Source organism: Dermacentor albipictus, chromosome 3, assembly GCF_038994185.2.
Source record: "Dermacentor albipictus isolate Rhodes 1998 colony chromosome 3, USDA_Dalb.pri_finalv2, whole genome shotgun sequence".
Classification (NCBI taxonomy): domain Eukaryota; kingdom Metazoa; phylum Arthropoda; class Arachnida; order Ixodida; family Ixodidae; genus Dermacentor; species Dermacentor albipictus.
The window spans coordinates 6472897-6489329 of record NC_091823.1 but is presented as its reverse complement, the minus strand read 5'-3'; the positions used below and the strand labels follow the sequence as shown (position 1 = coordinate 6489329).

Here is a 16433-nt window from a genome sequence, read left to right as displayed (position 1 = left end):
GAGCATCTTTTTAAGTCTGCGTGTACACTTTTTGTGAATGACTGGCTACGGTCGGAAAATAAAAGGCGTGATGCTTGCTTTTTCTTTTACTCTAACATGTGTTCCGCGTAGCATGTTTTGTTTCTAAGCTACGTCAATAACTCTTTTAATACACTCAGAGTTATTGCTAACGTTCACAATATGTAAGTTCCTCTTATTAGCGACACCGTCTCTAAAGTTGTTGAATTATTTAATTTTGGTGTTTCAGGTGCCGAAACTACGATTTTATTGACGCACGCCGTAGTGGGGCACTCCGGATTAATTTCGACCACCGTGGAATCTTTAACATGGCGCCAATGTACGGGACATGGTTGTTCTTGCGTTTCGCTCCCATCGAAACGCGGCCGCCGCGGCCGGGATTTGATCCCGCGACTTCGTGCTTATAAGCGCTACGCCATAGCTCACCGCGACAGGTTCTTTAACGATGTTGGGAAAACATGTTGAGCGCTTAACAATTTACCCGGCTTTCTATTCTCGTGAAGAGAAACTTAAGCCGTTGTTACGCCCACCTACGCTTTAGCACCACTCGTCGAGACACGCTTGTCCGGAATTTCACAGCAATATGCGGCGTCCGTACTTGCTTTGCGCATTCTCTCCGATTCAATAATTTCATACAAATCCTCCTTGCGCATTCGGTTTTCTCAGGCCAGGACGGCTAACATCCGCCAGACCTAAACAGCTTGGCGGGGTTCATTCGCCATACGCGGCTTAGACCTACAAAGGATACCTTCCATCGAAGATGCACGTTCTTTGGCTATACGATGTTTTCTGCTCCCTCTCGACATACCACTGCATTGTTTGCAACGTCCGCGACTGCGCCGCTTTTGTCTTTTCGGCTTGATTGTTAACGATGCAACCCGCCGTAGTTGCTTAGTGGCTATGGTGTTGGGCTGTTAAGCGCAAGGTCGCGGGATCGTATCCCGGCCACGGCGGCCACTTTCGACGTGGCCAAATGTGAACACACCCGTGTACTTAAATTGGGGCGCACGTTAAATAACCGCAGGTGGTGCAGATTTCGGAAGTCCCCCACCTAGGTGTGCCTCGTAATCAGATCGTGGTTTTGGCACTTAAAACTCCGCAATTAAATTAAATTAATTAACGATGCACAAGTGAACAATCACCTTTCTGCGATATTGTTTAGTTTGTTTGTTACTTTGTTCCCGCGATCCAAAAAGTTAAGGAATAACACGCCTCACCCATATTTGCCCCCTCATTAACTGAAGAAATCATTTCTTTTCGATGTATCCGACCACGTCGCACGATTTCAATCACAACTCTAGGTAGATCATGACGGAATGCTATCTGCGCATGTCCCGTGTCTCTAAAGTAGCGCCGAAGACGGTGGCAATGCGAAGCGAACGACACGAGGCGAGCGCCGTTGCCCTCGTCTTGCTTGCGCGCTGGTTTCGAAGCGTGTGCCGTTCCAGCCGGGGGAGGCCCGCTTCATCCCGCGCAATGTCCCCGCTTCGCTCAGGTCTGGACAGGCTGCAGGAGATGCTGGCCGCGCTGCCCGCCGACTACCCCCTGGAGGTGCAGCACGTGCGGCGCATACGCGGCGAGAAGGCTGCCTTCGAATTTCTCCAGGAGCGCGAGAACGAGCAGTGGGACACGGACAAGTTCGTGCTGCTCGACTGCAGCGTGGAGACAGCGCGCCGAATCGTCCAGTACGCGTACGGGAAGCGGCGAGCCTACTACACCTTCCTCTACGCGCGATACGTGAGTGCGCCATGGGCGGAGAGGGGAGGCGACCCTTTTGGACCTCAGCCGCTTCGGAAACGTAAACTGACGCCTCTTGTTCGTTCGAGAACGGACGATCCTCCAAATCTTGGTCTGATGTATGGCAGCGAAATCTCTATTTATTTATTTATTTATTTATTTATTTATTTATTTATTTATTTATTTATTTATTTATTTATTTATTTATTTATTTATTTATTTATTTGTATCCCGGCCATGCATAAAGCTGTACAGAGAACCACATGACAAACTTACACGAAAGGAATCTTCGATGGCTGATAAACAGTCATAAAGTGGCCAGGCGTGTTGGCATCAGCAAGTGCTTTTGTATGGAGGTCTTTGTAGTATGCGTACGCGTTGTCGACTTCCTGTTACTACGTTACGTCTTGCTACGTGATGTCTCACTTTTTTATACATACTTGTTTTCGTTTTGCTCCTTCCCGCTCCTGCAATGTCTCGAACCCATATGAAAATAAATCAAAGAAATCCGCGTTTCTTTTTTTTTTTTTTGTGTAGGGGGGGGGGGGGGGGGGGGCTCGTTTCAATGTGCAGGCAACGCGCGCCACAGTGGGGCATCGAACTGGCGGCGCACTCTGGTGGCGCTGCGGCAGCATTCGCGCTAAAGTCCCTCAATAATTTTAAAGTAAAAGGTTTTCATCCAGCCGACGACGCCAGCGATAGGTTGATCGGTGACATGTAACCTTGCTTCGCCCCTTTGCCGCCATGAAACGCGCGCCGGGCGAAGTGCGAGAGTTTCGCCTGTTGTGCTATGCACATTGCTGCGATAATTTCGTTCCGGGAGGGCCGAAATGCCTTGTTGCTGTGCGGTTGGCTGCCGAAACCGGGCGAAGGACGACAAGAAGTTATTTTGCATTCCCGCGGCAAACAAAACTTAACCAGAAGATAAATGTGGTCGCATAGAATTGGACGGAAAGACTGAACCGTCGGTAACTGCACGACTATGCGAGGAAAGTAACGTAGAGCGATACGAAGGCGCGAAAGAAAGTATACACGTGTGTGCGCAGGGCTGCGATAGCATTTCATTTGCGCGCATGAATGTTGACGGCCAAACTTTGTGGAGATTATTGATTTTAGTGCATTATGAGCCCATTGACTTAGCAAGTGCAGTATTACCTAGCGTGCAAGTAAATAGTGGGGCAGAAGCGCATTAACTCGCTGACAAATATCCGCATCGCGCTACGTGCGATAAAAAATCACGAATTTCAGCAGCGAATTCTACTTTTACACTTTCCTGCGTTTGTGCGCGCGTTGTTAACTGCGCTTTACAATATGTCCAAAAAGTCATTTCCAACTGTGCATATCCTAATTGTATTTTGTGCATTGCATATGTGAATAAATATATTCCTAAGTGCCTGCATTACTCTGCTTTTGAAAACAAATAGTGTATAGCCACTGCTACTGGCCATCAAATTACAAAATATAAAACAATATATCAAAGTACATTCCATATACCTGCGAGCTCGTTCCTTCCCAGTTTCCCTTACGCTCGAAGATGTTTCAGTAATCGGCGATGCCATTTTACTGATGAAAAGCACACAACTACAAATTAACATAACAAAAACGCCAGAAGCGATACACGGATCGCCAGCAAAATACAGTGCAGTCATAGCTAGGCCCATCCGCGCGCGTTTCGTATAAAGGCCCTCTAATTCTTACGAGGCTTTAGCGATGCACGGAGGCGAAAAGGCATAAACACAACAATGCGCGTCATGATTCAAGTCTACGTGACGACGTCGCACGGTTCACGAGAACAGTCAACCGCATTCACACATGCGCACACACAACGCTCGATGTTGGTGTGCCTCGAGATTAGATCGCGCTGGCAGCCCTAACAAGATCGAGGAGTTTCGCTGACACGATCCATACCGCCGCTTCAGAATGTCACGACAGTTGCACTGGCTCGTAGCACTGAACCACAAAACACAACAGTCGTCGTGTAATCGCTACCCGACAGACACATTCAGCGGCAAGAAGACTGTTGGCGCACTCGTTTCCACACACATACAGGATGTTGTTTAGTTGCCGTGAGGGTCGCACGTTTCAGCGACGTTATGTCGAAACTTTTCGGTCCAAGTGACTGTCAGCCTTCTTTTTTACACGAATTATTCGTTCAAAGTAACCGCTATGTGTACGCAGCACACTTACAAGCAAAGGAATGCACAGAGCAAACGGGATTAAGCGCAAGCAATCGCCAAGGCTCGCGCGGTAATTGAGCGCAAACGAAAGAAAGGTAAACATGTGGAATCGAGGTGATCAAGCCCTCATTGTGCTCTTTTGAGCTTTTTTTTTCTTTCAGCGCTCATTTGAAATTAAAGGACTAGATTTAGCAGTTCGGGCCCTTCTTTCGTTTTTCACCACAGCCAGGCACCAGTAGGTTTTATTTCCGCGCGTGTGCAGATGTTTTTTCACCTCACGAATGCCGCGGCGCCGTGGTTTAGCGTGGACGCCGTCTGCTACAGGAACTTCCCAGGTGGCGCGCGCGGCAGATGTCGCTCCCTTATTATAGAGGGGACCTTAATTGGCGCTCGGGCGCGGTGGCCGTGCGCGCCCTCTGCCGCTCGGTGTAGACTGGCGGAGGCGAGCTGCTGCTTTGTGTGGGTTCTCTCTTGAAGCACACAGCGTGGCAGCAAACACGTGGTTGGGGATAAGAAAGTGCTACTGATGCAGGTATCCATTATGAGGGATTAGCCAAGAACCGAACGGTTAGCATAAAGGAAAAAAATCAAAATTGAATAACAATTTTGCCACTATCAAAGAGATAAGCAAAATAACGTTGAAGGAAAATGTAAATTTAATCATGATACAAACAGCATTGTGAGATAATCGTTCCTCTTTCCCGTTCTAGTTTGCCGATATTTTATGCCTATACCTTATATATCGGCCGTTTACGTTTCGCTGTTTATAGTCGCAGAACACCATATTAGGAAAAGGAGTATTAACAACTCCGTCTTGAAGGTCTGTCCGCCTATTCTTGGCAACAGCCTCAGAAATGTTTTCCTCCGCATCCCCGGACTACCTTATTGGTACCGGCCGGTTATACCTCTATATTTTTTGCCATATTATTAATGCAAAGATTCCTTGCCGAGTTCCAGGCACTTCTTCGTACGTATCTAGCTTTTAACGCCGAACGCGCTTAACGGAATGGTCCCATCTAGGAACACTGGAGCGAACAAGTAGTTCACCGTTTCTAGCGTAGAGTTTCATAATGAACATAAAGTTTCCTACGATTACTCGAGGGAACTGCTGCTGTTTACCCACCATTGGATTGGTGGGTAGTACATGGATTTGTCTGCTTGGGGCTTCAGACGTTCTTGTCATTTCGTTTACTACGCTTTATCTGGGCCTACATTTCAAAGCAATTGATACTTTTTTAATGCAGAAGGTAATAGGTTCTCTAATCACGCGTAATCTCTGGTAATGGCAGTGGTTCCGCTTGTCCATGCGTCCGTTGCGTAATGGTTGCAATATCGGGCATCTGCGCTAGAGGTCCTGTCTTCGAATCCTGCCGTCCGACAAATTTGATAATGTTTATTGGATTATTTAAAACGCAGAACTTCCTTGAGAATAATCACTTTGCAAAGTGACAAAGGCCTTTAGAACAAGACGGACGAAGTTTAGGCAAATCCGTGTACCGCACACAATTGCCATGCTGGTTGAACTGCCCTGTTTGCAAATCTCGTAGACACTGGCGCTACAGTTCCCTCTAGCAATTCTATGATTCAGCCAGCATGGGATTGACGGTTAGTGCATGGATTTACCTAAACTTTGTCCTGTTGGTCTCAAACGGCTTTGTGACTTTGCAAACTCAAAATTGCGCGGTGTTTTGAATAATTAAAAATACATTAATAGAATTGCCTGACGGAAGTATTCGAACACACTATCTCCAGCACACAAGCCTGATATTGAAAGCATTACGCCACGGACCCATTTTTTTTCTGACATGGTATTTATTGCACCGGGCGAAATGCAAAAAAACACGCGTGTACTTAGATTTAGGTGCATCCTAAAGAACTCCAGGTGGTCGAAATTTCCGGAGTCCTCCACTACAGCGTGTCTCATGATCAGAAAGTGGTTTTGGTACGTAAAACCCCATAATTTAACAGTTATAACACATAATCCTGGCGAGTGCACCAAACGACTCTTTACCTTGCAGTCCGTCGCCTGCACCGCCGAACCGCGGCGGAATCGCAGAGCCATTAACGGTTAGTAGCAAATGAGTAAAACAGTCTCTACAGAAAGGAACAAGAATTTTCCGACCTAGGTAATCTAGTGCACACCCAAGACTTGTAAGGCGTCTACGATGCAATACATCCAGCTGGCACTGTGCTCCGCGTGGTGCCGGCTAGTGAGTTTGTGCGTATCATGCACAGGGCTTAGCTGAGACACGCATGTCTCCAATGGCGTTTGAACCAGCTTTATCGAATTTTTCGTTCCTTCTCTTTTTTTTTTGTTCCTAAATTACTATTTTTGTGTGCCCAAAGTATTTTCATGTCTCCAGTGAAATTCACAATTCTTTAAGTAAATATCTTTTGTTTCTGCTTGTCGCAACCACCCAATTTTTGCCGAATCCTTTATTGTGGTTATGCGCCATATACCTTGAAAATATTCACAAAAGCATCAACGGTGCTTGCCACTGCTTAACTACAAACATATGTGATCACATGACGTGTGCGGGGCATTAAACACGACACTGCTTTCACAAAAAGTCGGCAACAAGGTGTCTTGCTCGCAGACGCTTCCCGATTACTGGAAGGACAGCCAGGTGTACGACCAGAGCAAAGTGCTGGCGCTGCGTATTCTCCATGAGGACGCCAGTGGCCACCACAGCGCCGTAAGGGCGGCCAGCAGGGACTCGTACTACAGTTCCTCCGAGAGCATCACGGTGAGCGAGATACCTTTCACAGCTATGATGGCCCGCTGCCCCACCGAGCGCAGTGCAAGCTTTAGTGCCGGCCCGTGTGATTCCTAGAGGACCATACGTACAGCTCGCTCTGTAGTCTCCTAAAAATGTATGCTAAAGAGAAGTTATAACTGGGATCGGTAAATTAAGTTACGCTTCCGTAATTTCATAAATGACATTCTTGCTGTGAGCACCGATCTCATAGGCTCGAAAAAACACGAGAACGAAAGACAGGGTAGCTTGTCATGGTGTCATGATATGTTCACTGCATCTACTCGGGAATATTTATTACTTCATTGACAAACAAGATTTGCCCTTCATCGGAAAGGAACCAAAAGCTCAGACATTTGCTAAACGAAAATGGCCCGGGAATGCTATAGTATACTTAAGAGGCCGTGGCATTTCGATAACGCACCGGCGCTAAGGTAAGGCACGGAATTCTAAAAGAAGGACCTCGCCCTTCAGTTTTTCCGACCAACTCTATTGCGCCAAGTAAATGCAGATCGCGTATCAAGTTTCTCACCGGACTACACTAAGTCATTGTTGATTTTTAATGCCCTTTGATATGAACTTAAAGCATAAGCAGTAATTTTAACTTCCAAAGGCGTCTTGCCAATAGTAGAGCGCGCAACATTACTTTACTTACTTGTACCTGGCATATGCAGGAAGAGGAGGCCCTGGCGTACGACGCGACACTTGTGGTGAGCGACATGCTGACACGGCTGTCGCGCGAGCGGCCCGAGCTGGGGATCGAGCTCTACCAGGACGCCACATCGGGCCAGAGCTCGCAGTGCTATGGCTCGCCGCTTGTGCCCTACAAACACGGACAGGCCATCGTCGAGCTGCTCAAGAAGGTCAGCGCTCCACATGCTTTGGCGGCCCGTCGGCAAAGAGGTCCCGCCGTGTCCAGCAACAGCCCAGCTCTGCTGCATGTTTCTGTAGCTCGTGCAATGCAATGCAATCAATTTATCTGTAGATCCCTAATGAGAGCACTTCCGTGATTTACATATCTTTGACATGGCGTAGTGCGAGTTCAAGTTTCCTCTGAGCCGCACAAGCGCTACTTCAGAATTTGGGCCGGAATAATGCGAGGATTCTTTTCGCTTGACTCTGGGTATTGCTTTCTATCGGTGCACGGCCATCGGTGATAACGTGAACGGAGTGCCGCTCGGACCACTGACAAAGGGTGGGAATGAATAGCATGCACATAGAACCGTTACACTGTGCCCAGCCCAAGACGCTGCCATAGCGCCTCGGTTCTTTCGTCTCGTTTGCTTCGTGCGCCTCCTTTCTGCCGATGTCACGGAGAAGCCACCGACAAACATGTATTCTTCTGTCGCTCGTAAAGCAAACCCGGCGAAATGCAATTTAAACTGCCTGGTTCAGGAGCGATGAGCGGAAAAAGCGGCGCTAAGCATGACCTACACGTCCGTCATTTCTGTGTGCCGCCTCGTTTCGCATCTTGTGCCGTCAATATTTACGCTGTTTGTTGGCTATGTGAGTCGCAACAATAAAAGAAAGAAAGAAAGAAAGAAAGAAAGAAAGAAAGAAAGAAAGAAAGAAAGAAAGAAAGAAAGAAAGAAAGAAAGAAAGAAAGAAAGAAAAAGAGAAAGAAAGAAAGAAAGAAAGAAAGAAAGAAAGAAAGAAAGAAAGAAAGAAAGAAAGAAAGAAAGAAACCTTTCTCGTCGCGGTTTTATACATCGTGTAGGAGTTCTAAAATAAATCACCAATTAAGCAGCAACATAGATTGTGCACTGAGTGCGTTGTAGGTCAGAGACCAGATCAGCCCTGCCACCACCGGAACATTGCAGACTTCATGAGAGGAGCTAATGTATGACTGAACGGGTCGGCAGTTTCTGCAGACCAGCAACAGGCATCGTGATGCGCCCGTTTATCGACTTCGAAGTTAGAAGCGAAGGAGGAATGGAGAGACAACTCAAATTGGGAAAACGAGTGTGTTGTCACAGCGTTTTGTGAAGCAGATACTCGACTACTATCACCGTGAAAAGTCCAGCTGTTATAACAAACGTATTCGACCGAGCAAGTACTCTATGCCCCCACACGCGCAAAGTCAACCGCAGAATAATTGTAATTATGCGTTGTCCTCTACTCCACAACAGAAGCGTTCATTGTGTGTGATGCAGTGAAATGCAGTGCACGTTTCACCTACGCTTTTCTTGTGTGTGGTGTAATAGTTGGCTGCCTCACTTTTAGAGTCATTTCAATTCATTCTTGCTTTCATTTACCTGTTTGCTTGGAATATATTATGTTCCCTTTACAGCGTCATATCGTTCCTAAGTTACATTTCTAGTTCATTAGTCACGAACTAAATATGGTGCCAAGAATTTCATACGGGTGATAAGTCTCCTAGGTAAATTTGAAAGCGCAGTCATTTATCGTTGCATTCGCAACCATGTGAATAAAATGGTGGGCAAGTGGCAAGTCTTGTGCGCATAGGACGTTGCACTTAAGCCTGGAATCCTTGTGAAAGTGATAGTAGTGGATTTTCGTTCAAACAGATCCCCATATTCAAGCGCAATTGCCCCATTACTAACCAATATTTTTTTCTTATTGCGCAGACCTCTGTCAACGGCACCACTGGTCAGATTATGTTCGACGAACAAGGCCAGCGCGTCGGCTACACAGTCGACGTTATGGAACTCACGATGCAACAGAAGATGCAGAAGGTGCTTATTTTTTTTTTAATGATAAACGCAAATTTAGCCCATGATTTATAGAACTGTGCCTGCGTGGACGCGCCCTGCAACCGTGGAGCCCACGAACTGCCAATAACCTCTCGGCTACGCCGTTCTAATCAGTACTATGGCACCTCCTCACCGCCTCATTGCCGGGAACGCTTGTTATGACCAGGCGAAAGTTGGCCGAATGTCGCGTGCCTGCCTTCATGTTTGTCAGCAGAAGATGGCACAGCCATTATTAAGCATTGGAACCTCGTAAATATAAATTACGCTCATTCCGGCTTGCATGAAAAACGTACAGTGCAGACATCGCAAATAATGAGTTGTATTTTGCTTTGCATCGCAATTGATTCCCACAGACATTCAACAACACGAAGTTATCAGGAACACAGAACATACAAAGAAAAGGAAGGCTGAGAGAAAAACGGCAGGGGGTGGAAGTGCGTCTCTTCTCTTGACCTCCCCGTTATGCTGCCAAGTTACACAGCGCTGGCTTCTGTGGTTCTTTCACCCCCTTTGCGTTGACATTTTTGAGTAGCGCATTTGACAGCGGACAATCCTCGACCGCATGTTATGGCAACGTCAGCGTCACTGCGATAGCTGGCAGCTGCAGCAGCTATACGCGTAACATGTGCGTATAGCACTAGCATCAGAACATTATAGCAGGAAATAAAATAAAGCATGTTGCAAACCCACCTCCTGTAATATAGACACGAGAAGAAGGACTGTAAAAGATGAACGAGCTGCGAGCTATTACCTTCTGTCCGCGGAAAAGTTACCCCGTAAATGCTTTACCATTCTGAAATGTTCTTCCACTAGAAGAGATGAACGAAGCGCTTCGTGTGTCCTGTTCTTTTTCCGCGTCTCTTCTAGCTCAAACACCATTGCGGAATGCGAAACCAACTTCCGCGCAAGTCACCGCTTTTATTATTACTTTGCCAAGTATAGCCTCCCGTAAAAGGAAAAATATCTTTTAGCTACGAGAGAGTAAATTTTCCGTCTCTTAAGTCCATCGATCATTCTATGCTAAGCAGTTTCAAATCCCGTAAGCTAGCCACTAATATCCCCACTATCATTGAAAAACAAGTGTACAATCATTGCGTTCTACTGGTACTGACATATGGGGCACATACTTGGAGGGTAACAAAGAACCTTGAGAGCAAATTAAGGACAACGCAACGAGTGATGGAACGAAAAATGGTAGGTGTCACTTCAAAATACATGGAGAGAGCGTTTGGATCAGAGCAAACGGGGGTAGCCAATATTTTAGTTGACATTAGGATGGAAAAATGGAGGGAGGCCATGTAATGCGTAGAGCAGGCAACCGGTAGTTCTTTAGAGTTACAGGAAGTTACAGAATGGACTTCAAGTTAAGGGAACCGCAGCCCAGGATGGTAGGAAATCAGGTGGGGTGTTGAAATCAGGAAATTTGCAGCCACAACTTGGAATTAGCTAGCGCCAGGCGGGGGTAATTGGAGATAGCTGGGAGAGGCTTCGCACTGTAGCGGAAATAAAAATTTGCGGCTGTATATTATTATTATTATTATTATTATTATTATTATTATTATTATTATTATTATTATTATTATTATTATTATTATTATTATTATTAAGCTATCAGCATTGAGTTGAGTGAGTTCCTGCGAGGGAGGCCATGTGACAACGCCAAATATACTGTTGGATCCTCAGCTGCTGCAGTATAGTTCATGCTACCGCATTGAGAAAGGCGGTATAGCGTTCGTGCCAGAAGATTCCCCCCTACCCACAGAAAACACTGGAACTGCACCTCATATGTTTGTTCATACAATCGAAAACAGTGCAGAAAGCGTTTGAGCTAGCTTCAACAAAGTTTGAGAATTTTCCATAGCAAGGCGTTCCCATAATATTTTTTCTTTCTGCAGATTGGTTATTGGTCTCAAACAACCGGTTTCATAAAACAGCCGGATTCAAGGGGATATCAACCGACATGGGTTGACCCATCTGAGAAGAAGCTTGTAGTCACTACCATACTGGTGAGTCGTTTTTAGCCGTGTCAAGAAAGCGAAACTATGCACAAAATTTACTCCCTGGTGCACAAATGTACAGGAGCCGCCATTCCTCATGTACAAGAACGCTAACGATACCAGTGATGACGAGGACAACCTGGAAGGCTACTGCAAGGACCTCATTGCCAAGCTGATGCGTGCGATGGGCCGACACTACAGCATTCGTCTGGTCAAGGACAATAAATATGGTTCTCGAGACAAGTCTGCGCAATCTGGGTGGAATGGAATGATTGGCGAGATCCTGAGAAAGGTAAGCGCTAGAGGGTCTAAATGAATAGTTGCGCATTCGGAATTCTGTCCGCTGCATGAACGTAGAAGCTACCTGATGGGCCTTTTTGAATACCCCGATCTAATTGCAAAGGGAAAGTTTGACTCACTGTATAGGCTAGGAGCACAGCAATGGAAATATGTTGAAATCGTAATGTGAGTTTGATTTCATTCATTGATTTACATAGCACCAAGAGAAGTGCAGCACATAAAGGAGGAGCACCTGACGGGATCTGCTGCACGTACAGTGTAAAACTGTACATCACGTAGCATGGCCCACTAGTTTCAATACAGTGCAACAGAATTTTAGAGCGCAGCTCTAAGGCGCCCGTTCCTGCGGCGAGCATCGGCATCGGTGTAACCGAGCAAACGAGCACAGCAAAGGATAAAGGAGCGAACGCGGAGTGCAGCGGGGGATGAAAGACACGGGGACAAAAGCGGAGGAGGAGGTTATGGTAAAAGCGCGAGAAGAAAGCTTAGCACGGCGCCCATGGTTACGAGATGGTCTGTCTGCTGCGGCTGCTGTGAATCGCGCCCGCGCGTCACCCACGCACTGCATATCGCGATCTCCAGATAAGCGAGGCAGTCGCACCACAGCTCGCTCCGTTTGCAACGTGCCACAGTAGACAGATTGTCCGCGCCAGCCAATATATCGCGCAGTGAAAACACATATGCAGCTGCACTCAAATTTCGCATTCGGGAGTGTCGCAATCTTCGGTAAATATATTTTGTTCAAAAAGTTCAGTTGTGAAAGAGTTTAGGAAGTTGTAAAAGAAGAGTCCTCTTACAAACGTTGTACCAGAATCGGCTGGTGTTGTACGAGTCACACAAACATCACCTCAAGCAACAAAAATAGACGTAAACGATGGCGCTGCGACTCAAGGTGAAACCGCGCGTGCTTGCGACGCAGGAGGCAGACATCGCCGTCGCGCCGCTGACCATCACGGCCGAGCGCAGCCGAGCCGTGTACTTCAGCGAGCCCTTTATGAAGTCTGGCCTCGCGGTGCTCGCGCGGCGGCACGAGGAAGAGTCGCTCAGCGTGTTCAGTGTGTTCAGCTTCTTGCGGCCTCTCTCGTGGGAGGTGTGGCTGTGCCTGCTGTCTGCCTACGTCGCCGTCGCCGTGCTGTTGTTCGTCATCAACCGACTCAACCTGGCCGTGGCTACTCCCCCTAAGGCACCCCCTGGACCCTGCAGCCACTTGTACAACAGCCTGTGGTATGCCCTCGGTGCATTCATGTCCGAGGAGTGCAACAACTGCAGGCCCAAGTATGTTTCCATCAACATATCTTTCAGTCCTCGTTACGTGCTTAGTACGAATGCTTAGTAGCAAGACAAAGTGCCGTCAGAGGGGGTGACGGGGTGACCAACATTCATATTTGCGCTGATGCAGCGTCTGTAGCACTTGTTTAAAACTAAAGCTAGCTCTACCACCACTGGTGAACTGCAGGTCAGGTGTGCAGCTTGGTTTGCTGCTGCGTCAATGCTTCTTACGGCAGTGCCTATAAAGGTTCTCCCTTTTCACTCCACGCTAAGGCGTGGTCCATCCGCCTGGTGTTTCATTTCTTCTTTTGCGTTAATTTATCTCAAGGCCGACCGGTAGCCTTCCCGCTATTGAGCTTGACCACTTGCTGGTCGTAGTACTCAAATTCCGCGCTATTTCAAAAAGAACTGCGTAGTTTTGCGTTTAACTACGCAGTTAGAGAACTGCGTAGTTACGGTCCTTAACTTCCTCTCGTTTCTTGTGGTAAAAAGGTTATAAACAGGAATAATGTGCCTCAGAAAGGCTGGCCAACGTTTCGATAGGATGACGTATCTTCGTCAAAGGCGGCCTCGTCATCCTCGGCAGGTTAGTTTCAACGGGCTAGTAGAGTGGCGCCACGTGCGGTTGTCGGTGGCGGCTGGCTGTAAAGGGAGATACTGCAAAACTGAACGCTGTGGCCTGAATTCTCTAAGCGTGTCTTCTAAGAAGAGTGGACAAGAGCGGGAGAGTGTGAAGGCGGGGAGAAAAAACAAGAAAAGAAAAAGGACATAGGAGGGCGTTGGGGGAGCGAGAGGTTAGGGAGCCTTCAGGCATGTCGTTGGCGGCATGCTTTTGTCGCCTAAGAACCGGTCAGCCGGTCATAGAATAGAATAGAATGATTATGATGATGAAAGGCTAGCCACAAGTCAGAGGACACGCAGAATGCGTGTGGTAACGAATAAAACATAAGCATTTGCCAGCTTTTCATTTGCCGTGCCATAACAAATTGTACGCGGGTCTTTCACCGCATGCACTACTTCCTAAGGCGTAGACCAGAAAATAAAGCAGCGTCTTGCATTGGGAATGAATGACAATATTCTCCACAAATCCTTAAGAATTAAACTTTACTGTCACGCTTTCACTAAACGTTGGAAAGTTGGCAACGCTAATTCACCCATGTTTCTAGTCTATACTGTCCACTGATGTTTGTTATAACCCCGCTAGTCATATTTAAAAAGTTGTATATGCGATTCTGACAGGCAAGTAGTGCACATATGCGTTTGTTATACATATTTACTGTGATACGTACTCTCGTCCTGCAATGATTCCACGCCGCAATCTGAGCAGCCGCATTATAGGCGCTTCAACAGCAAAGCTGGTATTGCTACTAGATGCAGCGATGAACGTTGTTTCAAAACGTCCGTGCTTATGTCCACGGGATGCATCAGCGAAACGTGCCAACGAAAATGTATTATGGAGGAACCTTTGGGGTTCTCATAATTGTGCTGTGGAGCTTTATGCAATTTCTAGACACGCCTCATTTGAAAATTATCTAGAGTATCGAAACGATACAGGTATCGTACATGCGTGGCCAGAGTATGACAAGCTCGAGCTATTTAAAAATTTCGCCGAAAGTGGGGCGCTAAAGAAAATGATCAAACTTGCACTAATAGAATGTTTATCTTTGTTTGCCAGAAGGCCAAACTGCTTTCAGTTTGCAAAGGAAAAATAGCCAGATCCCGGGTCAAATTTTGTGTATACCATATAAGTGTGTGTTGAAAATTATACATATGCTTGAGAAATTTCAAAGTTTTTTATGTATTCAGGGAACAGTAAGAAGTTTCGAAAGTACCGCAAAAGCCTTTGACATACTGCTTCAAGCCCCGAAATAAATTTTAAAATTCGTTCCCGTGCTTCCGGTGACTGTGGCTTTCTGCTGTTTAGTTGCGGGTGCTATTCCCAATCTCGAGGCCCACATTCTGATGAGAGTATAATGCATAAACGGTAGTGCATTGATCCTTCTGCGTACGTTAAAGAAGCCCAGATAGTAAAAGATAATCCCGAGCCCCCAAAGACAGTGGCCTCTTTCATAGGCCTTGCAGGCCGTTAAGCTGCAGTAGTGAATCAATTAACCATTTAGTGAATTATTTAGAGTTGTTTATCTTCTAAGCTAGCGGGTAAACATTTTTTTCTTGAAACGTTGCACACATATACAGGACACCTCTTACTATTGCAATGAAGCGGAAAAGCAGACACTTTGGCCGACGATTGACATTTCTGCAGTCGAGAAATAGAGCTGTTTTCTCCTGATAAAGCATTCATCTACAATATGGAGAAAAAAAATGAAAACTACGCGAAACTAGCCGCAGGTTTTTCACGAGAGCGAGAAAACACTTTGTACGCGCTTCAGAATTGAGAGATCGGCATGTTCAGAATTGAGAGATCGGCCTGCCCCTTGAACCCTCCTCCTCCTCGTCCCTCCTCGCAGGTCTGTTGGCAGTCGCCTCATCAGCTTCGGATGGTGGCTCTTCGTCCTGGTGATGTTATCAATGTATACAGCACAACTGTGGGTGAATCAGCCTTTCAGGGCACGTGCTCCTTGGGTGAAAGACGTCAAGGAACTGGCTATGCAAGACAAGGTAGAATACGGCATCGTCAGAGATTCTGCCACCGAAGAGTTTTTTCGGGTAAGGATCCCTCTAAATGCATTTTGTTTTTCTCTTAACACAGTTCCCATCGTTAATTGTCCTTCTAATTTATGCATGAGGTCTACTTCCTTTTCTTGAGCTTCAAACTCCACCATTTTATTTTTTCTGCTGTTGCTGGTCGTTTATGTGAGTAAGCAATGGCACATTCAAACACAAAGTCACGAAGAGTGTTAGTCATTTGGCATGCTAAAAACATTGAACAACAGAGTCATTGCCAGTACCGCTGTTAGCTTTGCACTTCATTGGTAGACAATATTACTCTTGAGTGGATTCACTTTGACTCACTCTCTCAGAAACACCTATGTGTTGGGGGTCGGAGTTGTTCGAGGTGAATCGTAATTAATGTCAGTCCGAGTCCCGATAACTTCCAGTGAATATGAATCTGGCTACATGTGAGTGAGTTCAGACATGTATTAACCATGTGTTGTACGATTTTTAATTTTTCATGAGTATACAAGGCATAAGAAATTCAGATTCAGAGACTTCATGTTCAAGAATTTCAAGTTCATGTTCAAGCGAACAGGAAAAAAAAAGCGAGTAGATTTGTGTACATTCTATAAGATGATTCAAATATATTAGGATTAACTGGTGTTAAGAAAATCCTGCGTATACCATTGAAACCAGTAAGCGCGGAAGGTACATATTGAAGAACAGCTGATGCCTATTAACTCAAACGTTACAGATGTAAGGTGTCAGGTTATATAAACAATGACCTGTGCAAGCGCTTTGGTGCTTAAAGGGACTGACAACCGATTTTTAAAGACCTAGTTCTCTTGT

At 46.3% G+C, this 16433-nt stretch overlaps 2 protein-coding genes across 5 annotated transcripts in view; one reads left to right on the top strand and one right to left on the bottom strand.

Annotated features, from left to right (window-relative positions):
• The window catches only part of LOC139057194 (glutamate receptor 1-like), a 235920-nt gene that overhangs the window by 77469 nt on the left and 142018 nt on the right, over positions 1 to 16433 (bottom strand). The window lies entirely within an intron of this gene.
• The window catches only part of LOC135920194 (glutamate receptor 3-like), a 52044-nt gene that overhangs the window by 23311 nt on the left and 12300 nt on the right, over positions 1 to 16433 (top strand). For both annotated transcript variants that reach the window (XM_065454354.2, XM_065454353.2), the window contains 8 exons: positions 1514 to 1755; positions 6530 to 6679; positions 7363 to 7551; positions 9277 to 9384; positions 11298 to 11408; positions 11482 to 11691; positions 12619 to 12974; positions 15437 to 15635. In XM_065454354.2, coding sequence (XP_065310426.2) covers positions 1514 to 1755; positions 6530 to 6679; positions 7363 to 7551; positions 9277 to 9384; positions 11298 to 11408; positions 11482 to 11691; positions 12619 to 12974; positions 15437 to 15635 — 1565 coding nt within the window. The remainder of the gene's footprint in view (positions 1 to 1513; positions 1756 to 6529; positions 6680 to 7362; positions 7552 to 9276; positions 9385 to 11297; positions 11409 to 11481; positions 11692 to 12618; positions 12975 to 15436; positions 15636 to 16433) is intronic.